We start from the raw sequence: 25,889 nt of genomic DNA, 5'->3' as shown, positions 1-25,889 counted from the left end.
TTTCAGTGTAAAATGAGTCTTGGATTCACCTGCATGCCACAAATGGGGTCTTCACAAAGGTAGACACCTGGGGACTGGCCATCTTGCAGGCTGCCTGTAGCCACTTCTGACAACAGGTCTCTCAGATTTTCTTCTTTCCCCCACACTTCCACTGCAGAAATCCGGACTGAGAAACGTGCTCCTGTCTTCTCTTTGCGTTCATTGATCAACTTGAAGAGCCATGAGATGGCACAAGGAATTATACCAAGGTTTTGCATGGAATCATCCTTCCCAATCATGGTGTATGACTTCCCTGTCAGGAATGGGGAGATGAAGAAAATATAATATCATTCCCAGGACCTTCACAGCCTTCTGCCAAGAGAGATTATCCTGCACAGCTTCATAAAAACAACTTCATTACAACAAGGACAGTCAGCAATGGGAAAATATAGGCAGGTAGACAAAGAGGACATGGAAAATGCAGCTGAAATCTTGAGCTGCTTTCAAAAATCATTACCTCATGCATTCCCCTGACATCTCCTGTTCCCAAGGCAGGGTGCTGCAGGCCCTCACCTTGCAACGCTGCAGCGTATGATGTGGGTGAATCGTGGAGGAAATTGAGCAGAGCAGGAATGCCATCGTCTCTAAAAACCTCTACTTTAAATACTGTAAGTGTGGTATTCTTTCAATACCATTTTTCTTCAAAGCACTAGATTATATTTCAAATGCTGAGTTGGGATTGACATAAACCTGGTCCCAGAATGATACAGATGTAACTTCATTCAGAAAAAAAAAAAACACAAAACCAACCAGTTTTATGCAATCACTTGGTGCAGAAGTGGGTCCACAACAATTAATATTTCATCTGGGTCCAAACCATCCTCTGGTTTGGTATTTTTTAAGTCTGCAATTATAGCTCTGGCTTTTCTTTGCTGTAAAAAATTGCTGATTCAGAACAGACCCATCTTACACTGCTTTAGGTGTCACTACATAAAATGTTTTCAGGGAAGTTTTCTAAAGCTCCTAAATTTATAAGCGAAATGATAAAGGTATACATCTTTTCCAGCAAGTACTTGTGGCTTCTTTACTTTGTTTCATTTCTTATGTTTAATTTCTTATGTTGAATCTATGTGGAAAAAGATCAGTGAGAAAAATATTTCTATGCACATGTCTGTGTCAAGGTCTGGGTATGTCCATGGTTTGTGGAATGGTGGTGGTGCAGTTAACAAAGCAACTGCAGAGACTCAACTCATGCTTCAGGAAAACCCTAGCTAAGATACTTCTCTAAAGGACATGTAGCACTTGTGAGACGCTGTTAACTGGTGGCTTCTTTTTCCATCTCATTTGCAATTTTGTGTTTGGCAGGTCACAGCAGGGTTAAACATCTAAGAGCTCATCCTAGTGTTACCCCTGCCTGGTCCAGAGGGGCCTTCTGGTGTAACTGGACTGGCAACCTGCTCCATTGATTGTACCAGACCTGGCTGCATTGCAGCATACAGTGCTCTCCAGGTTTTGTTGCCTACAATTTGGGATAATCATGGCCTGATACAGCTTGATCTTCTTTACCACCTGCAAAACTGAATTATCCTTTTAAGTTATATGTGTACGTCTGTGTTTCTTTGAGACAGTAAAGAATAGAGATCATTGCACACACGCAATAAACCCCTCTTCCTTCAAGACACAGTACTTTCAAAATACAATTAGATAAGCATGAAGAAAACATATGATTACTCTCAAAATCCAGTTATTTCAGAAGAATAGTGTGTTAATGATGATGATTCTCCATTTTACTGTCCTTCCATGAATACCTGAAACGCTACTGAAGCATGTCCAAAGTGTGAGTTTTGATCCAACAGTAACATTCAGTTAACCATTAGAATGAGATTTGTTGCAGACACGGTTGGAAGAAGTTGGTAATGAGTGAATTGTCTAATCAGGGAATAGAATATAAATCAAACTATTTGGGTGCCCAGTCACAGCACTTGAAGAGAGTCATCACAAACATCAAATACTTGAGTGAATACTCACAGCCTTTACACAGCTTGATAAAAGTGGCATTTGGGCAAACCCTCACCAACACCAAGCACATATCTGTAAAACTGTAGAGCACTGTTGGACCATTCATTAACGACTGAAGACAATGCAAGACAAAATTGCTATAGTATTTAAGGGATGAAATGAAGCAATAATTCAAAGGTAACTTCTGTTTCAAAGAGCATGCTGTCCAACATTTACACAATAAGCAAAGTGAATAGATCTGTAAGCAAGAGGTGAAGATTTAGTACAAGATCATGCACAGTGTACTACTTTCAAATACAATTAATATACACAGACAAATGAAAGTTTGTTTTACTTAATCTAATAGACTAGCAATCCTGGGTTAAAAATATTCATTTTGCTGCTTGAATAGGGAAATTTAGCAATACCAACCAAGCTTGGCATGACCAAAGCAGAACACGCAGCCATCTGCCCCATTGACCACTGACTGGATCACCTCAGCCACAGTCCCAGCACATACTTCAGCCTGTCACAGGTATTGGGGAAGTAAAAAAAAAAACAAAGGAAAGAAAGAAAGAAAATAAAAGCATTAACAATAGAAAGGAAAATCATTATTTTCACTAGAAAGGGGTAGTAATATCATCCATGCTGCAGATACCATGTTGAAGTATCAAAAAATCTAATCCTGCTTGTCTCATTCATGTGACCTGTGCTGTTGATGGGAATGACATTACTTGTGTAAGCATGTGAAGCAGGACTTTTGTTCTGTGTCAAGTAAGTTTCATTTGCTGATGCATCAGCATCCTTTGTGGGGTTAAAAAAATTCACATATTGTAAGGGGCTGTAGTTGGTTTGTTAGAATTAGGGGATTTTAAAATACAGATTTGATTAAAAAACAATCCAACACTGAGGAATTTTTGCAGGCTCTATTATTTGCTCAATAATGGACTGAGTTCAGTTCCACTAGCATGTGGGTAAGGAATGTAAAGGGAGCAGCCTCCTTGGTATTAGCTAGGTGACCTCGCATTATTATGAGTCTTCTCAGCTTTTTGCAGCAGTAGACTCCATTCTGAAGACTGTAGCAGTATTTTAAGAAGTACAACACAGAAATTTACCCCAGGTATTTGTGGATTTAAGATTCAAGCAGGCTGAATGGTCTACAGTGCTTCTGCAGCAACTGCTTAACAACAGTGGATGAAACTCAGTCAGAATTCACAATTTAGGCCTTGGGAAGCACTTCGCATTTGACAACAAATCATGTAAATTCACCCTAGTTCACGGCTATTTCTAGACTATCTCTACAACAGAAAATAAAATGGGCCAAGAAAGGGAGTGTTCACAGGCCAGCCCCTTGAACTGCATCCAGGCGTTAGTTAGTCTGCGAGGTGCTAGGTGCTTGGACCAGGACTGGGTGAGGGACCGACCCAATGATACAATGATGTGACAGTACTTCAGATGGCCCTGTGTCCTAGCTCTGTCTAGTCTATGAATACAGAGACAGCCTTGCAGCACTGTTTTCTAATTATACTTTGCAATATTATTTCACTCTTTTACTGTCCTCATGCCATTTGGATAGCATAGTTCACCAGACCAAAGTCTAATAAAGATAAGAAATTTGAATATATACACATGAATGAAGACCTGTGGATTAAAATCCCCATCTTCCTATTCCAAACTGTACAATTGAACACTGTAAAAATAATCCTTGATCCCTTAGTTAATAGAGGACTACAATAGAGAACTGCAGTTCTGATCAGATCTCTGTAAACCCCAAATAATAATATTTTATAATATACACTAACTTGTTGATATTGAGGATTTTCCTACTAGGCACCATTTAGCACATTTATTGAATGTATAATCTTAGGAGAAATTATTTACAGTAAAGAATAAAGAAAGCACACCATTATTGAGCTAAAATTTGATAAACTGATTTCATTATTGATGAACATGGCAGACCAAATTCAGCCCTGGTATAAGTCCCCTGAAAGTACTACTGCTGCAGCAGAAATCAATTTGGCTCTGGTGCACACTGCTGCTTAGATAGCTCTTCTGATCATACCTGTGATGCATCTTGGGGGAAAACTGCATCAAAAGCAAACATCTTGGGTGGAACCTGGCTGCCCCTTTTCTGGAAAGCATTCTGACCTCCACAGGCCAACGGGTCATACAGTGTGATTTGCTTCTTACGGGGGTCAACTTTTAAGAAAGAGCTGGACTCAGACGTGTCTCTGGCAAGCGTGGAAGAAATGCGCACCATGACTTTGACCTGTCAGCAAACACACAAAAAGATGAGCACATTTCATTAGTCTGTTTGTTGCTCTACAACTGCTATGTTGAATGAATTTTCCAGCTACCTTTGACCAATCATATGTACTTGTCAAAGCTAGTGTCTCAGTGGAAGTCAGTGAACACACAGAAAGTATTAAGCAGAATTTGTCCTAAACTACAAAGTGAATGAAGCCAGAACTCTCAATCTACTTCAACAAGTAACTGGTGTGTTGAGAATTACAATGCACATCATGGTGTTTTAGTGTCGATGCTACTCAAGTACAATGAGGAAGTATTACATCACCTTGTCTTACTCGCAATATAAATTGAAAATTAACCATACCCTGGTGGCCCAATTAAGAAAGCTGAAACATATTCTAGACTGCTAAGTTTTCAGAGCTGCTGCAGTTCCTATGAAACAGCCTGATCAATAAGAGCCCATAAAAGCCAGATCTATAATTTACACCTTTACAATTCTAATCCAAACGCAAAGATGAAGTGCACAGTTCTGAGTGCCATCATCAAAGAGTTGTGAAAAGAGTCCCATTTTAATGGTCAGATTTTGAAATTACCATCAAGGGAGTGAATGTAATAAGCGATAAAAGATTTGTTAAAACATGCTAGCTCACAACTCATTAAATAGCTACATAATAAGATGTTATTCCTGAGACAAAAATAAATCTTCATAGATTTAATGAGGTTGTGCTGTATCCTTAGCTGAGTTGGTAAGCAATTTAGATGTAAGTAAAACAGATGACAATCAATCTGGCTTTGGTTTTCCCCGTAAATTCACTACGTGCAGACGTGAGCTCCTGACTTTAGAGGGCAAACATCACCTCTCTGCCAGATCTAGTCACACCTGCACACTTTCTCCTAGAGCAGATTGGCTTTCTCACCAACTAGCCAGAACTTTTATGTTAATGCTCCTTAATCGTATGTCACTTGTATCAAACCCACCCATGCTTGGCATGCAAGTGACCACAAAGGGTCATGTCAGCATAGGGTGGGAGCACATCTGCTGCTGGAATTGCAGACACATTCTGGGAGGAGGTTGTAGCCCCAGAAGTTGGGCTGCAGTTCCTGTTGGTCTCACTGAGACTGATGCTCTTTGTACGTACATCTCATTTCATGCTGGCCCAAGCTCATCCTGAATGCAAATAAATCAGCTGCTTTGAGAAGTAAAATCTGGGAAAATTCATTTTTGACACAACTCCTTTGAAGACAACAGAATGAGACCAGAGATTAACTGGCATTATTCAGTATTTCTGTGATGTCTTCTCTGTACGTTAGTGAGGCAAACTGGTAATTTGACTCCAGTATTTTAACCTGGCAAAACAAACTGTCATTAAATGGTGAAATGGTCCCAAATCTGCTCACACAATTTCAGTTTTACACAATTATATGAGGAAAAAAGGAAAAATACTGCTTGGGTGGGAATGGATTCTTGCTTAGTTGAGCTGCTTGTGAAACCTAACCTTTAACTGGAAAAAAACACCTCTAATGTCTTGCCAACGGCATTCTTCTGGACCCAACCCTAAGTAGAGCTGACTTCTACTGAGGACAACAGCAGCCAATACACCCGGTCAGTCCACATGAACTGGGCAAGGTCTGTTTATTCCTAGGTCTTCTGGAAGAACAGAAGGGAAGCACTGGTCAAGTTAGAAGGGAAGGAAGGGAGTACAACTCTAAATCCTAGAGGAGCAAGAAAACAAAGGGCAGTATCAATCTTGTGCTGTTTTCCTATTTTCAACTTCACATGCCTCTAGCTTTCTTTTACTGTGTCCCACATTTTAAAGTAGATACCAATATCAAGAGTATTAGACTGATCTTCTGGAAAACAAAATAAATGCTATTCTTCAACTACTTTAAATAAAATGCTTGCTTTAGAAAACTCTTTCCCTCTAAGCTTATGCATATTTTTGGCTGCTATGAAACTATAACCTTCAGATCCTTGATCTTTGTGTGCCAAGGAGAGTTAACCAATTACCCTGGGGTAAGTTTTTTAGGGTTTTGGAGAATGGACAGTGTGTGAAATTTAACAATCTTTCATATACAGGCAGTCTAAGAATTCTTTCTGGCCTCAAACTGTATGGGCATTCAGTTTTAACCTCAGCTACACCAGCTTTGTTATGATGTAATATCACTGGCATGAGTCCAGATCTAAACCTGTTCACACAAAATCAGATTAATACCTGCCACTTCTTACTGAAGTAACACTGCAAATCCTCCTAACTTCCAACAGCTGTAGTGACAGAAGCTAAGGCATCAGGTTCCTCTTTCCCAAGAGTAAAATACCAATTTAACTGAAATCCTAAAAATTTACTAGCATCAGATAAAGTGAATGAAACTCTAGCAAAAAAAAAAACCAAAAAACCCTCAACTCAGAAGACCCAGGCACTGTCTAACAGCATATATTGCTCCTCAACATGGCTGAATATAGACATTTCTCAAGAAAAATACTTCTATTGCCATGAACCTTTGTATTTCCTGTGCATTTGGGATTTTTGTTTTGAGAAATAATGGTTCACAGAATCACAGAATTGCATGGGTTGGGAAAAAAACCCATACGATCTTGAGTTCAACTGTTAACCTATAACTGCCAAGTCCAGCACTAAGACATGCCCCTAAGCCCCATGTCTACGCAGAATCCTAGAATAATTTAGGCTGGAAAAGAGCACATTCTTATGTGTTCGGGTAGAGGAATATTATATTAATTACATGTGGGTATTCTCATGGCTGGACCACTTCTTACTCATCAGGAAGATGTCTGTGTGCCTTGGGACACCATATCATAGGTAATTCTACTCACCTCCATTTAGATCGGCCTGCAGGAGCTGGCTCTGAGTCAGTTGTCTGACCCCTTTGCAGGCAACAGAGAGGAACAGGCATTTCTAGCACTTAATTTGCATGTTCTGTTTTATAACAGATGAACTCCACAAATACCTCTTGCTTTCTCTATAGCACCACAGGCATCTTAAATGTTCACCTGAGATATAGGTGCCTACATTGTAGGCTGCCTAAAGTTATTCTTTTTTGCTCTAAGCATAATAAAAATGCCCCTTCTGGGCAGCACAGTGCCTGGCCCAAATTCCGTAGCGTGCACACACACAAACACAAAGCTGCGTGACAGTCTCCAGCAAAAATCAAATGCCAGCAAAAATAAAGCTAGGCACACGAGCGTGATGGACACAGAATACAAGTAGTAACAATAGATTATTTGAACTCATCTGGTAATTTGTAGGCACTTAAATATTCTTCCAGGCCAGTTTCACACTAGTGCAATTCCTTTCAAATTACTCCTGATTTACATTACATTAATGAGAAAACAATTAGATCCCATCTGTGCAGGCTGTATGTCCCCTATATGCCATGGGAGCTGTGACTATAACAAAAATCCAATGGGCAGGCAAAATACAGGCAAACTTCAGTCCTGAGAAACACATTCAGAACTACATATGTAACTGTGGCACAGTAAACTAGGCAGACCAAAACAGATTTTAAAACATCTGATCCAGATATATCTTCTGAGAAGCCAGGCAAGCTTGTGGTCTGGGAATCAGCCTGAGACTGGGGATCTAGGACCCCTCCTGATGGCTGTGTCCAGGTGCAGTATGACTGCGAGCTGTGAGTGCAGTCTGTTTCACACTGCCCACCTGTACAGGGGGCAGAGTCACAGCTTACTTCACTGCCAGGCACACTGAGACATTCAGTCACTGACTGCCCTCAAAGGACTGGCAGTAGCCATTAGATTCACACTCCATTATAAAACATTATTATGCTTGTAACCTAAACCCAAGGATTCAGGCAAAGCATTTCCCAACAGTGGTTATGACAAGAGTAAATCAACAGCAGTAGAAATGATGGGAGACCACAGCCTCCTGCCCTGCTGTTTCACAGGCCTTCATGCAATTTATAGCTGGGGGTTAGCAGGGGAGGCTCAGAGTCCGTGCTGGCCCCTAAAAATCCACACCACAGGGGAGGCAGCACAGGGGTGGGCAAATGTAACTCAACCAGCTATAGGGGTAGCATAGGAACTTACTGGACTCAAAAGACTTCAGCTCAATTTAAGGAACAGACAGGCTGAAGATCACGGTGCTGCTCTGGGGAACTCAGAAATATGGTATGGTTAATTTGAAACTAACTGAAGAGTGAAGTTTAAGAACTCTAATACTTTATGCTTGCAATTTATATTTAAATAGAGTATAAATTGAACTTCTTCTAAAACGAAGAAAGCGGGTTTTCTGCTTCACTTCCCGTGTGTCATTACTCCTTTAGTCCACCGCTACAGTTTCCCACTAATCTCTTGTAATTGAAGCGTCTCAGAGATACCACTTGCGATTACTGGGACCACTCAGTCTGCCAGAAATTCTTGTTTGAATTCCAGTGACCAGATCTTGGCTGTGCCCAGCCCTAGATGTACCTCTGACTGTTTCCGTGGGGAAACATGAAAGCAATCTCCTGAGACATGCGCTCTTGGTAAAACAACCTGAGCTTAATTTTGATATCATTTTACACCCATGCAAATTTGGCTGAACTCAGCAAGAAATTACTCCAGCTTAGGAATGGAGAGACAGAATAAAAGAAAAGGTCACTTGCTCTGCATCACTACTGTGCCTTTTATAGGATATAACTTCTTAATTCTGCTCATGCTGTTAGCATTTTTTAATGTGCTTTCTCCTATGAGTTTACAGGATTTCACTGGACAACTATTTAATCCAACAGCACCCCTATTTACATCTCTGAACTTCAGTTCCTGCCTTCAAAGACATGATTTGCTCTTACATGAGTTCTACAGTCATTGAATTCACAATATTACTCCAGATGTGAAATGCCACAAATAAGAGCAGAATCAGAGCTGTACTGTTCAGGCTTCCTCAAAAGGGGTTTTTTTGTATATTTGTCTATGTACTTATTTTACACATGTGTGTGTATTTCAATCATATACACTGTTTTTTAAAGCATTTTATGAATATATATAATTTTTTTTCATAAATTTCTCTCTAAATGGCAATTATTGGCACTGGTGGGTTCCTTCATGGATACCATTCAGTAGCCCCAAGGGAAGACCCAGGGGAATTGCTGTATTATCACTATGCTACTGTACTGTAGAAATAACCATAAGCCTTTTAATCAACTCTGAAAATTTCAGTTGCCTGAACCATTTTTCTTTCTCCTTTTTTATCTTATGCATCCCTATAAACACAACTACTCTTTCTCAAAGAAGGAATTTGCTAATTGCAGGATTTTCCTCAGATAAACTCAATCTGTGACCTGTCATGGACCTTTTGTTATGTTCATACTCTGTGGAGAAGGACAAAGGTTCAGCACACTCTGCAAAGTAGATCTGGTGCCAAAGATATAAAAAAAAAGAAAGCAGAGTCCAGCCAGTGACACTGCCATGTCTCCTGTGCCCACAGGGGTCTGTCTGCAGGACCGGCAGCAAAATGAGCAGGGAAGGTGGGAGAGGTAAGCGGTGTCAAATCTGTATCACACACGAATAGCTACAAACACAGACTGGAATGAGGCAACACAAGCAGAGATCAACACTGGGGATATTATCACTTCCTTCTACTCCTGCCTGTAAGATTTCATTTGGGGTTCATTTATCTAATTACTGCAGGGACAGGGCTAGACAGCTGTTGCTTCAGGCACTGTGCTTGCCTTTATGAGCTGCTTTTCTCATCAATCATTTGAGCAGCTTCTGCTGGACGTGTTCTGGGTAGTGGTGGGAGGCAGGAGCTGCAGTGCAGTCACAGGCGAGACAGGCCAGCCAGGACTATTGAGCTGTTTCAGCACTCCATCAGTGTAATGGCAATCACTGGCTGCAGGAACAGCCTTATTGGAGGTTAATGAAGAGTAGGTTTTGTAATTTCTCACTGTTACAGTTGTAAATAATGGTGGGAGGCATGCATTTTTGCTGTAGCCAGCCACAAAGTACTATGGCAAAGAAAATCTAGGCCATCCCATACACTTGTGCACTTACATGCTTTTGCATGATGGATGTAAAGCTTGAATCCCAGAGGATATGAAACCACCTGTAAGTATGTTAAAAGATTTTTCTCACAGATCATGAGACAATTAGTTGATCATGCTAACATGAAATCTAGGAGGTCAAGACAAACAGACTGACCCAGAATGCAACAAATGCAGGATTGTATGAGTGGACATGGCTTTAATGGAAATATGGTCACATTTGGAAAAAAAACCCACAAACAAACTCAGGTGAATTATGCCAGTGTGAGCTGGTCGGGAAGCATGTGCAAACAGGCCTCATTGTCCTCTCTTTCTATTTGCACAAAGGTAACTCTCCTAGGCTTCAGTGCTTTTCTTTAGCACAAATTAGAAAACACACAGGCCTGAACACTCTTGCTGCTGGTGGAAATGGCTGTTACTGATACTGATGCTTTGGAAAAACAGTGAAAACAACTGAAAAAGCAATAGCATTAGAGCATGCAGGTCTCCTCTTTTTTTACAACAGTTCCTCTGTTTCTATCTTGTGTAATTGCTAAAATTTTACCGGCTCATCAACCCCATCCTGAACAGCAGTTAAACTAATTTGGACTTGTAGCAATAATGGGAAGCACTTATCATGATTGCATACTTTTTCAGCTGGACGATGCAACTTTAATAATGAATTCAATAAAATCTGGTGTGTAATACACTCAGGTCAGAGGGCACAGCTCAGTCACTTCCAGTACTGTTCATGGCAGCAGGAGCTGTGAGTTTGTCACTGTGGTTTGGTACAGCTGAAAGACAGTGCTGAGCACCAACACTGTCTGAAACCAGCACATACATCAGCCCAGCCATTCAGCTGTAACATTGCTACTTCAGCATTTACTAGATTCTAATTTAACAGAGACCACTGCAACTTTCTTCTACTGTTAAAAAAAATTAAATTAAAAAAAAAAAAAAAAAAAAAAAAGAAGACATGAGGAACATCCCGTCATGGAAAACAGTCTTTTCTTAAGGCTCCCCACATGCAGACTGGGTTCATGGCTTTCCTTTTGCTTTCTTATGATTTCTTTAAGGCAAGTCTGCATTTCAGAACTGCATAACTGGGCAGTCTGTGTGTTGCCTCAAGCAGGAGGAGGATTTTTCCCAGCTTCTGACATTCTCCACATACCTGCACCTACGATGGGACCAACAACAGGATAATTCAGCCCATGTGCTGGGATGAAATTATTTTTCTTTTTCTTTTATTGAGAATATCTTTAAACATCACTGAGAGTGGTATTTTCTTAAGAACTGAACAAGCCAAAACAGCCTTCAACAATCCCAGCATGAACAACATGGGATCAGCTGGCAAATCTTGTCTTCCCTGCAGTGGATCTGCAGGTATGTAAGCATGCACCCACTGCCTATCAGTACAGTGAGCAGATGCTTACTTAAGGCTCCAACACACTACTGCAAAAATTTACTCTGCTTCCCCCACTATGACAAGAACTTATTTCTCTGTGCATAGTACAAGTACAATTGACTGCCATGAATTCTAGAGCTCATCTTTTCCTTGGTACCTTTCAAAATCAAGCATATATACTGCTTCACTTCAGTGAGTAGAGCATTTCACCCATTCCTTTTTTCCTACTTAATACAGCTTTTTCAAAAGGGTCTTTAGACACAAAGTGTTTATGTAGTAAATTAAACAAGATAAAAACTGTTACCTGGCACAAAATGGAGAACTGGCAACTTTCCCTGTAATTCTCATCCTCTGCTATGGTGTGGCCATATCCAACAGCCTGCAAGATGCTCCCTTGCCCGTGCTAATTTGAGAGCCATGCCTGGAGTTGTTTGGGAGAGACGAGTGCCCAACACCATGCCAGGGACCTTGTTAACAATGCAGGACTACGATGATTGAGTGCCAGTGTCCAGGAATATTTCCTGTTCCTGTTTAATTTATTTTATAGTCTGTCCTGGGTTTAGTTCCTTCACAGTAGCTGGTATGGGACTGTGTTGTAGATTTATGATGAAACATATGTTGTCCCTATGATGTGACAACACAGGGACATTTTAGTTACTGCTGAGCAGAGCTTACACAGAGTCAAGGCCTTTACAGCATCTTGTATCACCTTGCCAAGTAGCCTGGGGGTGCACAAGAAGCGGGGAAGGAACACAGTCGGGATGGATGACCCCAAGTGCCTGAAAGGATAACCCCCACTATATGGCAGCTCAGCATATAAAAGCAGGGGAAGAAGGAGAAAGAGGGAGATGAGCTGAGTTGTGGCCATTACACGTGAGGAAGCCCTAATTTCCTGGACATGGCTGAGCACTTGCCTGCCCATGGGAAGTAGTGAATGAATTCCTTATTTTGCTCTGCCTGTGCATGAAGCTTTTGCTCTTTCCAGTAAACTGTCTTTATCGCAACACACAGATTTTCACTTTCACCCTTCTGATTCTCTTGGCACATCCCACTGGGAGAGACTGAGCAAGAGGCTGTGTGGGACTGAGCTGCCTGCCATGGTTAAGCCACGGAATTGTCCCAGTCACAGATCATTGCACAGCTTAGCCATGTTTAGCATTCTCTATGTTAAATACAAGAAACTCAGTCTGTGCAGTGGTGATCTCCCAAGCATGTGATGTGCCATATGTTGCTCTGTTCTATTCCAACCTGGCTTGATATCTACAGATCCTACAGACAAATCAGCCAAACCCATGAAACACATTTGCGGCATCAGCAAGGCAGGCTCCCTAAAGGAACTTCTCTGCTCTCGTGATTGATGACAAGGCCGTTGTCCTTCCTGCTGCCTGCATAAGGCTGCCATCAGCCCCCTGGGGAGCAGGGAGACAGCAATGGTGAGTCACTTGGCTCCTTCTCATAGGCCATGCTCTTCTCTGGCTGCTGTGCAGAAAGACTGAAGAGAACTTTGCTTTGTGTATTTAAGCTTTCTCTTAGAAACCTGCCCTTCCAGCAAAACATGACTGAACTGCCTCAGCTGTCACGAGGACTGGTGTTGATTGAAAGCAGAAGCAGTATCAACAGTAGCAATATCTCAAGCACGTGCCTTGATAATTATGTCTGCTATACTATTTCTTAAAGCTCCAGTTTCCCTTTTTGTGAAGCTGTGAAAGAGGTGCACAGGATGCAGCTTCGTAAGTATGAGCAGCAGGTCATCTTATCACTAATGCAAGAAAGTGTGACACTGAGGGCTTCACATTATATATTCTCAGGAGATGAGGAATTCCAAGATGAACAAGGCTCTCTGGTTTTTTGTCTAAGGAAACAAGAATTTCTATGGAAAGAATGCAGATAAAAGACAAAATTTCCCTTACACGTGTCTTTGAGACATCTTTTCAGTGCTAGAGAAACAAAGGATATACAGGTATTGCAAACAGATGTATAATCACAATTGTAAGGTTTTCCATTATTTATAAAGATGATCTCCATGGCTGCATACAAAAGAAGATTCCCCAGTCCGCACATAAAAGTGTACACCATCCACCATAAATAACAAATAGCAATACAATCAGACAAGAAGGATTTACATTATTTAAACCAAGCCAGAAGTGAAAAATTGCAGTTTAATGCAGATAAGTGTGGAAAAAAAATGTGTAAAACTTTGGAGTGGCAGCTCATAATGACAGACAGTAAATAAAAGGGATGGTTCTGACTAGGAATTTGGGAATTCATGGTGAGGAAAAAAATCCCGAAGAAAGCACGGGGCCACATTGTGAAAGAGAGTCTATATAAAACAAAGGGGCTACAATTATCATATTAGGCAATAGAGGGGAGATATCTAATAAGTGCTTGGGTATTCAGAGGAGAAATGCAGTCTCCAGGAGGAGTATAAGCAGCCTCCAGTACCATATGTTGCATGAAACAATCAGTAGAAACTTCAAGGGGTAGAGCTAGATGCTTTAGTGAGGAATGTAATACATTATAGTGTCACTGAATTCAGCAATAATTCCTTATTTACCTGCAACTATATGAGATGAGGATTTGACCTTAGTTAGGAACAACCCCCAATAAAATTAAATTTGGAAAACGAGGAAATGATAAAACCTGGATCCAAGCAATGATATGATCTACATTGCTAGTGAACATTTCATCTGAAGATCCCTCGGGGCTTTGCAGTCTTCTGACAGGATCAAGACATATTTACAATTATTCTTAATTTTCAATGGCAGAAATAAAGCTTAAGAGTAGATGAATTGTCTAAGATCCCAGGAAAAGTGTGCTTTACCTAAATAGACTACCTGAACTCTGGATCTTCCCTTTCTTATCCCTTAACTGTAGACTATAATGTTTACAAGGGCATAAACATAATATTAAATTTACTTTTTCTTTCATGTTGCATCCTATTTAATAGTACCCTCATGCTTCTATCTTTAGCAGTGGTACAGGGAGGCACAATAATTTCAGAGCCAAGCACCCACTCAGAATGAATGAGATCCATTTGTAACTACACATTATCTCAACTTAAAAGTGCTTTTTCTTGAGCCTTAACAGAAATCCCTGACTTTTATTTTGGGCTTAATTCTGCATTCCCTTGAAATAAACAGAATTATTTATTGTGCCCAGAACAAGAGAATAGAAGACAAGGTCATACAAGATGCATCTGAAGGTTCACACAACTCCATAATCTTCCATCTCCAACAGTGATCCAGCATTCTACCCCGTAAGCCTCCCACTGTGGTGGGCTGCACTGCCATCCCTCTGCTCCCTCCCAAACCGTGCTTTGCCAATACCTGTATGGCTCACGTGACCCAAGATGCAAACTGGGAGGAACACATCTTGGCAGAGGGAGCCATGGGCTCCAATGAGTCAGCCTGTAGTCTAAACCAAATCTGCAGCCCACTGGGGACACTGTTTAGGTTGGATGTGTTTATAGTGCCATTTGTGGGATGTTGGCACTCCTTTTGGAGGTGGGGTGAGAACTACCCCACAGAAGTCTCCCCTGGGTACACACAGTACACGAAGTTACCTCTCCCAACTCTTCCAGAACCAGTTGCTGAGGCTCTGACTGCTTGTGCTTCTCAGACTCTGGACTGTTTATGCTTTCCCCAGTCCTAACATTCATTTGTTTTCTGACCAGTAGTGAACATCATGTTGGGATTTTCAGTAGCCTCTAGAAGGCACTACAGCCTGACTCTTACCCCTGAAGGAAATAAAATCCAAGGAAGTCCTATGTCTGAGCAAATTTGTTCCCAAAAGCAAACACAGCCTCTGGTGGTACAAGGATGCTCTTACTTGCTTGGAAAAACCCAGAGACATATTAGCCAAGTCTGCACAGCTGGTTCTAAGGATCTCTGTGTAGTACTCTGTGATGCTGACTCCTGGGCATGCGTCTGACTCCAGGTACAGTACAGCTCATCTCCACCGCATCCTGTGTTCCCATGGGAAGATATCCAGGTATGCAGGCAATGAGGATGCTGCTGTTTGCTTAGCACTGATCCTGGCCTGACTGATCACAGAACCAAGATACCAGGAGTGTACTGCTTTCCTGTGCTTTTTTATTTTGTACTAAACATAAACAGAACAGAACAAAAATGATACCAAATCAGAGAGGCACATAAACAAAAATGACAGAAAGGAAACTAAATGGAAGCCCCTGATGGGAACTAAATGCAAACAGTACTTTGACAAATGGAACTTGTCTCCTGTCACAGAGACCTACTAACTTCTTTTACCCTGAGCTGCAGTATAACAGTGTAAAATTGCCACTGACCCTCCTCCTTGATGAATGCAGCTCTATAGCAATGAGAAAGAGCCAGTGAAGAGCCATCTGCTTTGTGACCCCTACCACTAATGATTTCATCCACTGTTTCCTGCTTTGTTAAATGTTGCAACAAATACCAGCAATATTGGTGAATACACTGGTAACCAATCACTTGCCCTAGAATAAATATCCAGTGTCTGTGAGTAGTCTTTCTACATGCCCTCAGCTGTAATTCTGCAATCTTAATTTGGGCAAAATTTCCATCATCTTCAACCTCGACTGCCATTTTCTGATTTCTGAGTGCTTAACCATGCAACCTTAACATTCCTTTAATACTGCTATTTGTCAACAGAATAATTCATTACGCTGTGTGTAACTTAGGAATTGCGTAATTCTTCTAGCAAGTAGCAACCTTAATGAATGGCACCTGATCAATAATGCAGAATTCAACATTTGAGAATAAATAAAAAGCCTTTTTCATGAGGAGTGTCTGCAGGAAATGTCAAAATCATTTATCAAGGGTCCAGACTGATAGCCTGCAGCTGCTATCCACAAGAATTATAAAAACATACATTGTTGAGTCTTGAAAATATGTTTTTTATACTGAGTATAACTAGATTTTTCCATGTACAAAACACAAAATAAGGACTTATTGAGTATGAATGCAATGGTCATTACCAGAGTTTTGTTAAAGTAAAACTTTGCCACAATAGTACTTTGTCCCTAAGATGCTAGTTATACAGGATTATTTTAACTTGGTTTCCAGGTGCACCTTTAAAACAATCCTCATTGTAACTCTAGACAGGCTGAGCTGCTTAATACAAATGCAAAAATGCATTTGTATTTGGGTTTCAAAACCCCAGATTAACGAGGTAATCAGACAAACATTACAAATCAAGACAAGGGTAAGCACTTTATCTCTTCCTGATATCTAGGAGCAGCATGTATCAAAGGAACAAGTAGTTTCTACTGTCTTGGAAAGCTTTTACATTTCTTAATAAATGGTCTAACAAAGAAGCACAAGGTAACTCCAGATACTTTGCTGATAATCCTGATCCAGCAGTATATAGAGTAGCAATTACTAGCTAAGGGCTATAATCACAATCCACAAACATGAGCAAGATCATGAAAATAGAGGTTTAATGAAGTTTGCTTTAGTCCTATGTGGCTTAAAAACCTTAATTTTAAGTGCCAAAGCTGTCAGAGGCTGAGTCCACTGTGATCAGTCTTCATGGTGTTATTTAAATAGCTAAGAATAATCTCATCCTGGACTGTACATATCCAAGCAAGACTCCTTTCATTGTACATGGGATGCAGCAGGATGGGGACTGCAATAGCTTTGTAAGCTTAGTTTCTAAAGATGAGGCCCTTGATCAGTTAGGAACTGCTTAAGAAGGCTTCACTTTTAGCTACCTTGGACTACACTGGCCATTTGATTTCTCTTTTCTGATGCAGATAAAAAGAGTAATCTGGTGGTGGATAAGAACAAGTGGAGAACCTTGATGGGGTGGGCAGGACACAGTTCCACAGCTCCATCTCTCTCTCTGAGTCGGGTGACAGAGCTGGCTGCTTCATCTCTAAAATCTGAAGATTTCCACTTTGGTTGCCTTGGTGCCTTTGATGGGTAGCAATTCCTGCAGAGAGCCACTCTGTTGATACTACTGGAGATATGCTAGCTATTACAACAATTAACCTGTTTCTAAATCCATCTCTTTAAACAGTGCTTTTCTACCTACTATGACAATTTCTTTGGTGACACTGCTATTTGTCCTTGGTGGCACTGCATGCCAGACAATGGCTATAAAAGTAGCAGTCAGTGCACAGGTTTCACAAATGATTGAAGCAACTAGCCTTTTCTTGAGCAAGAAAGGGATCTTTCATGTTAAGATAATTCATCCTCCATGCTTGTCACCACTGTAGCTTAGTATCAGGAAAGAAACGTTCTTTGATGCCTGTAAGGTTTTGTTGCTCATCACAAAACAGAGAGATTAATGAAGGGGGGAAAAAGCGGGGTGAAGATGACTTTTTTTTTTTAATTAAAAAGCATCTTTCCACAACAGATTAGAGCATAGGCAGAACAAATAAGCAAGGTAAAATATATCAGAGTGATAAAAGGGAGAAGGTACCACAACAAATTACACTTACAGAGTCATTTTTAATGTGCAGCACAGAAGGAACTTTGATGAAATATTCAAACTTCAAATCTAACGTGATCCTAAATCAGCGCTATGTGTTAGAGAAGGAGACAGATCTACTGCCTGCCTGTCTGGTGAAGGATGGTTTTATACCACTAAACCTGAAAAGGGTATGTCTTGAAATGACTTGAGCCAGACTGATCATATACATCAGTATGAAATGTGAGAAGCACAGAAAGCCAGTGTAGCCTGAGCTGGGCCAGAATCCAAATCAGTCACGCCAACCACAACAATATTCAGATTTTCACTGGTGGAGCCAAAGCCCAAACTTGGATCAACTTGGTTTTTCCTCACTTCTTTCAGTACATAAAACCTTCTAAATAGTTCCTGGAATTGACAGTACTACATTTAGACAGAATGGAGCATAAATCTGTCCAGCTGGGAAGCTTCAGGTACAGTAACAGGCATTATGACAACTCTTAAGGTGAAAAATTAACAACTCGAGTTTTTAATTGCATGTCTAAAGCTGCCTTTATCACCTGTTGCCCATTACTAAAGCTCTACTTTAGTAGAGCTTCATTTTTTTTAAGGACTGCCCTCACAGCAACACTCATCTATCTGCGAGTGCTGCAAACCATGCAGTCCTGTGTTTACCTCTTTAATAGTCAAGTATCTTTCATTCTTACATAGTATTTTTGCTATACAAATAAAAAATTGGAATATAGATCTTTGGACAGTGTGCATCTCAACTTTATGTATAATTACATCTAGATTTTGATTCAGATTATTCCCTAAGCTAAAGCTAATAATTGGTAATATGTCATGGTTCACACACTACTTTGTCTATACCACTGCTCTTCCTGTATTTCTGTTAAATGCTGCACATCTCACCTGACTGCAGGTGAATGCACATAGTAGCAAATATCCAATACAAGGTTTGGTAAGGTTAAGATTGCATATGAAAAGGAAATTCATGCAACATATGATATGTAATATAAAGGAAATTCATTCTGTCATTAATTTCTACCAATTTTTATAGATGTTTCAAGAAATGTAGTCTCTATCAAGGTGCTTCAGGAATTATGTGTGTAATGAGATAAAACAAGGCACATTTTTAGTGGAGTGACTATCTTGGGATGTCCTCAGATACTGTGCAATTCAGTAAACCTCTTAATATTATTTTAATTAAGCTGTTACAATTCATCATGTCAAAACATAAACATACAGATTATATAAAACTGCATTAGGAGACCTTACATAGTCCTGATTAATGGCCTCATAGGTTGTAAAATGAATCCAAACTGTAAAATTATACTGTGGGCTTTTCTAAAATGTGAATTATTGACTTGACACATTATAATAACTCTTTCCAAACTATTGTGGTCTATGGTTCAAATCTTTTCTGTGTAGCTCACTGACATGCACAGTAAGCCTGATTTACTACGTCTCTTACTGCATGAACATCCACAGACAGCAACATCCTCCAAAATGTATTCCAAAACACTGCAAGTAACCAGAGGGACAAAGGCACAAGGAAGAAAATGCCTTTAATCAACAGTGACTTCCAGATAAGAATAACTCAGAATCCCTCCTACTATCTCACCTGGCAGAAAAGTTTCTACCATTGACAAGGTACACCAATGCCTGAATATGTTACAAGGAATCTGCTCTGTGAATCTGCTGCCTTGGCTCTTCAGTGATTTCCTTTAGAAAGAGGCAGTTTATTTGCTGGCTCAGTATGCTATGATTTTCTATAGGCCTAATACAGGAGAGAAATTTCTAAGACCTGGCAGATTATATCTTGATTGTTGTATTAACATGAGCCTCAAAAAAAAAAGCCACTTGAACCCAAAACTTTTAATCACCTTTAAATACTTCTGAGGACCAAAACAAACCTCAGCCCATTCAAGAAGCTGCAGACTCTGTAGGCAAAGAAGCCATTCTGGATCCTATGGAGCTCAAACCCTACAGACCATATAGATACAGCTGGACCAAGCCACTCACTTGTGGCAACAGTCCTTCACTGCTGCAAACACCTACAAAAGGCGTGGAAACATTGTCCCCTCCCCCTCAAAGGCCAGGGATGAACTCAAAGCCTGTCTTCTCAACATATGCAGCATAGCTTTCATTTCCCTGAAATTAAAATTCCAAATTCAAATCAGGCAGCATATTTTGCAAAATGCTTTTTTTTTTTTCCTGGGGTAACAGAAGGACTCTCACACATACCCAAATTGGAAATGTGTATCTTGTTGAATTATACAATGGAAGGTCTTTTGGTTACAGGAAATAAGTTCCACTTTAACTTGACAACTTTCAATTACATATTTAAAGACCCAAAACTCATAATTTCTATTTTTTCAGGATAGAATTTTTGTTTTGTTTCAATAGAAATAAAAATATGTTACAACTAAAATTTTCTGGGAAATATTGAAATTATTTTGGATTCATTTAAAAAGTCTGTGTTGGTAAAACAGTGTTTTCCTCTCTGACTTAAAAAATACTTTGAAAATGTAGCTTATATGATGCATTACATAAACAAAAATAATTATGAAATTAAAATACTCCATACCTAAAGAGTAGCGTCAAAACAGTTTTTTGGGGGGAGAAAAAAAAAAACAAAACAAATAAACCAACCAAAAAATAACTGACTGGAAAAAAAAGTCAGCTATTTTTTAGCTCAATCAACAGTTCAACTTTCAGTCATCAGTTTTTAAAAAACCCAATTACACAGGTATTGGCAACTAGCATAACCTGACAGGGAGCAGCTATCTTTAAATATAGACATTGAAACAAAAAATGACATTAAAAACTAAATTGTTGCTTTAGTAGAACCAGACCTACTTACTGGGCACGTATTAAACATTTAAGTGCTGAAAGAGTTAAGAAAATCCGAGTTGAACAAAAAACCAGCTATTTTTAAAATTTTTACACTAGATTCCATAAAATGGAGGAAAGTAAAATTGAGCAAATTGATATCTATAAAGAGTTCTAATCACACAATTATATTATCTTTTTGAAGTAGTGTATCGTGTATTTTGCAGAGTTAATCTATACTTCTAGAAATGCATACTCAGGGCAAAGTCTACACACACACACACTACATTTCCCCATTAAAAAAAATAATTATCTTAATATGAAGCAAAATAAGTTTCATTTCTAAAAAAAAGCCACCCCCAAAATCCAGCCTAAAATTCAACATATTTTTGTGCAGAAAACTTTCAAGTTTCTGTAGACATACATGGCATACTCTTCTGAATCTACATTTTCCAAGGAAAAAGTAGGAATGCTTTTCACATATAAACCTAGAGAAGCATGTGGAAATCTTTATTATTAACCCTTTTCAAATAGTTTCTGCATAAGAATAAAAATGTAGAGGAGAAGTATACAGACTCTCTAAAAAAAAATGGGTAGATTTTTTTTTTTTTTTTAATATACGTCAATATTTGTGGGGAAAAAATCCAAAGCAGGCCCACTGACTTTATCAACACGCCAACTTTCAGAAAGATTAGATAATCATAGGACCTTGACTTGTTTATGTCAACTGAACTCTCGAAGATTAATGGAATCTTTTCAGGCTGCAAAGCTTTCACTATTAGGAATGACCAAAAGTAAGAAAAGAAGATCGTTGTCATAGAAACCCCAAAAATTCGGGGTCTCGCAACAGAGGAAACTATTAAGAACAACAGTCAAACTCTTTTGAAAGAGAGGCATATCTTGGGCTGGGAATCAGGGGCTGGACTTCTTCCTCAGCAAAGAAAGAGGCAGGCTGGCTGGAGACCACCATTGCCCGAAGGGCTGAATATCTCTCCCAGGATTTGAACACGGACGATTGATTACTTTAACTGGGCTGATGCCCTCGGTGAAGAGGAGGAGGAAAGTCTACAGGTGGCCAAACACTTACATTTTCTCCATCAGTACAGCTGGCAATATAATTCCCCCAAATATGACATGATCTCTGTGTTGAATTCAGCTACCCTCTGTACATTGGGAACTTGAAATATGGGGAGCTTTAGTACAGCAAAGGTTAGTGAATGACAGGAAGATGAAGCTGGCTTTTCTATTTCTAACATCCCATGTTCCCTTTGAATTCTCAAGCAGGGGAAGTAACTCTAAGAATGATAATACAAACCATTTCCCTTTAATTAACAACACTCACTACTGCATAAACAACCAAATCTCCTCCTACACCATGTCACCTAATTGTCCACAACCATCATGAAAGAATCCTTCCTCTCATCTTCCCAGCCAGTGCTGCTTCACAGTCTACAAGTGAGTTCAAGATTTCCTTTAAACCACCAGGCAATGGCCTTTGATACAGGCATGAGGAGACTGGACTGTACAGACCACTGACCTAATCTTGCCAGTTACAGACAGGCATGTACGTGAATTTGTATGGATCTACTTGATGTCCTTGCAGCTCCACCTGTGCTCAATGCCTTCAAGAGTAGGATTCCCTCCATGCCATTATACATTTCTACATAACTGAAGTTGCTGCGACTCATTAGCTACATGCTATTATTACTTTGCAAGAAACTCAAATATCTTGAAAAGTTAATCTCTTTGCCCTCAGCATCTGACAATCGATAAATCCAAGACATAATTGGGCTAAATATGTCTCTCTCCTGATAAATTCACTTGGTTTTTTTTTTTTGAGTAATGCATTACTCAACGTAATAATTCTATTCATACTCAATTTTCGAAATTGCTCTTTAAATTACTGAAAGAGTAAGTGTTAAGTAATCCCAGGATTTGCAGGATCTCACCTTCCTCACAGTATCATGCAGGCACACAGGTGTGGTGGTCTGACCTAGACTGGATGCCACGTGCCAACCAAAGCTGCTCTACCACTCCCCTCTGCAACTGGACAAGGTCAACCCGCTGCCACAGGGAAGGCATAAAAGTGTTGAACTGTGTCTGCCTGGAACAAACGGCACTGTGGAAGTGTCCAAACAAGCACCAAAATGCTGCATGGTATTGGTGGTATTTCTATTAATCTACCACAAGCAGAGCCTGAGCAATTTTCTTGCAGTTCTCTATCAGCACTCTTCATTTCTCACCTGGAAAAGGTCTGCTGCTATTCCAGTCCTAAGCCTTTTCTGGACAGGGATGGAAACCTGCCAAAACATGCAGGAGTACTGTGAATACTGTGAATGAGGTGTGCTAAGGAGTCCTCTGGGACTACAGACTCATTTTTACACAAGGTCTGAGCAAGGGTGTGAACCCAGATGTCTAGAGGTAGACTACTGCATTAACCTACTGTGCCGTTTGTCTGCATTCATAACAAAGTCATGCTGTATTTAATGGACAAGGCTGTACTTTCTTCAGCCACATAGTGACAAAAGAAGTGCTATAATATTAATTTGCAGGGGAAAGAAGTTCTATGTGGAGCCATCTTTTGCACTGACAGAAGATGCATATTTTTGCACTGACACCACAGGGAACAGTAATTGGAAATGAAGGGGGATTTTTTTCAAAGGCCTTCAAAGACCCAATAAGGCTGCCACTGAAGCCAATGAAAAAATTCCTATTGCCTTTAGAGGAACAGGAATAGAAGTGGGTCCTTGCTGTGCACTGCCAACACTTCTGCCCTCTTAACCATGAGTTCTGCCACAGCTCACTCTGTTTTCCTCAGGTCGTAGGACCATAACCTAATCCTGTATGTTATCTTCTTTTCTAAAGTAGATGAACAACACTGAACAAGCTGATGGGAAACATTAAAAACAACAACTGCCCCTAGCAATCAGTTTTTCAGTGCATGATGGAAGAGAGATGTCTCATCTGAGTGCTGTAAAGATTTTTAGAATACTGGTCTAAAAAATATGGAGATTGTTGATTGAGCATTCCTAGTTTAACACCCTTATCATGACCAACCAATAAGCATATTTATCCAGCGGATTCACTGCCGTGAAATTAAAAAGAATAGTCTTGTTTTGGTTTTCTTCCCATTTCAGCCGACAATAAATTTCTCTTCATTTTACTAGCTCTCTCACGCTGTATTAACGGAACTTTATGAAGTGTTTGCCAGGCCAAAGGCTAATCTAATTACATAGACTTTTCTGGACCAGATCCATTTGTCACAGACTATTTCAGTGACTTGGCTTCTGTCTGTGCATGTATATTTCTATAGAAAATGATAAAATCAATGTTCTCTCTCCCAAGCTGTGAGTTTCCATACTTTTACACACAGTCTTCTGAAAATGTTCCAAATGTATTTGAAAAAGAAAAAAGAAAAGCAAAAGAAGAAAAGTAAAAAACTGAGAGGTCATTTTTTAGCATGATTTCATCTGAGATTATTGTTTACACTGCAAAATTATTGTGTATCAAATAAATATTTCTCTGCCTGGGATAGTATTTAAAAATGTTCATTAAGACAAAGATGTAACTTCCTTTTCTCTTCTCACTCTTCCTCTTTTCTGTGATTCCCAGCTACTTAAATCAATACTTTTCTGCAGCAAAGCCAAATGCACAACAATGTAGAAGACTGGTACATGTGGTGAAGGACTCTAAGTGTGTTCTCAGATGGTCAAGAGAAAATCCACGTAGGTATGATGTGCTTCTTGAGAGTGTAAAATGTCTGTTGAGGGAGTCAAAAACAGATGTCAGGTTAGATTCATCCTTTTCCTGTTCTGGCAGATGAAACTCCATGTGCTGAGTCACATAACAGCCTGTTGTGTGCATGGGACAGCTGCACATCCACTCACATGGTGCAAGACCCCAGAGCTAGTCTGGGAAACATGTACTTCTCCAGATGCACCTCTCCTCCTCCTTGGCCCAAGACATCAGGCACAGCTAGTTAGCACATCAGTCAGCAGGGCCGAAGACAAGGAGGACACGTCACCAGGCTTCGAAACTGGGAGATGTAGTTTTGGCTGTAGGGGAGCTTGAGATGAGGTGCAGCTGCAGTCAGTCCTATATGCATCATAGAAGACTTGACAACCCTGCTTAAATCTCAAACCCTGTTAAAACTGTGACTCCCTCACCAACTGTTGATTCCCACAGAGTGGAGAGTCTATAGAATTCCTAAATAGAAGAAAATCTGGTTTACTGGGAACACCAACCTTTGAATGACTCAGCTAATCGCACACACCAAAAATCCTAAAAACCCCAAACACAAGTCATGTAAGAGTTATCTTCTCAGGTTCTTGAGAATATTTTAGCTCTAAGGCACTAAGTATTTCCCCATCCTCAGCAAGCGAGGTATTTCAGGCATTCATGTTGATGGAAAGATGGAAAGTTTTCTGCTTTATTACACAAAAACTTCAGTTAAGCTATTCAGCCACCAGCCCACCTGTATTCTAATAAAGTAACTTACTATTGCTTCTCCTGCTCAGCCTCTTTTTTGTCTCCCCATCTCTTTCCCTTCAACCCCTAATAAGTTTGCTATAAATTTGATGACCAAAAGGGACAGAAGACAGCAAATGTGACAGTACCAGAGAGTAAACTGATAACAGGTTGAAGAACATAATGACATCTAGAAAAGGTGAAAGTGCAGATATTGCCAAAGAACCTGGCTTCTAGTACTGTCACCTTTAATAACTTTCATCTTGGTTTTTGCTAAAACTTGAAAATGAAACCATTCAACTCAGACAGCTTCTGCCGGCTGTCTGCCTGTCAGCCTCAGAGACCAATTTGGTTTCTGTATGACAACAAAGTCATTGAGCTTCTGAATCCAATATTCACACAGTACCCACAATACAAGGGGCTCCCAAGGTAGAGCAGCATACCTGGGAAATCTGTATTCCCACTGAACAAACCCAGATGGGATCACTGTGATAAAGGCATGCGAAGACCAAAGGAAATGCTGCAGGAGCGTGCCCCACTCCAAAAACTCTCAGGCAAAAGCAATGGCCGC

General features: G+C 40.1%; 1 protein-coding gene across 1 annotated transcript in view; it reads right to left on the bottom strand.

The window, feature by feature from the left end:
* KIF26B (kinesin family member 26B) overlaps positions 1 to 25,889 on the bottom strand; it is a 285,391-nt gene that overhangs the window by 62,663 nt on the left and 196,839 nt on the right. The window contains exons 6-8 of the mRNA XM_039569408.1: positions 4,040 to 4,246; positions 2,410 to 2,503; positions 30 to 292 (exon numbers count right to left, since the gene is read on the bottom strand). Coding sequence (XP_039425342.1) covers positions 30 to 292; positions 2,410 to 2,503; positions 4,040 to 4,246 — 564 coding nt within the window. The remainder of the gene's footprint in view (positions 1 to 29; positions 293 to 2,409; positions 2,504 to 4,039; positions 4,247 to 25,889) is intronic.

This window comes from Corvus cornix, chromosome 3 (genome assembly GCF_000738735.6).
Source record: "Corvus cornix cornix isolate S_Up_H32 chromosome 3, ASM73873v5, whole genome shotgun sequence".
Lineage (NCBI taxonomy): Eukaryota > Metazoa > Chordata > Aves > Passeriformes > Corvidae > Corvus > Corvus cornix.
Note: the sequence above shows the minus strand (reverse complement) of the source record. Positions and strands in the feature narration are given on the sequence as shown.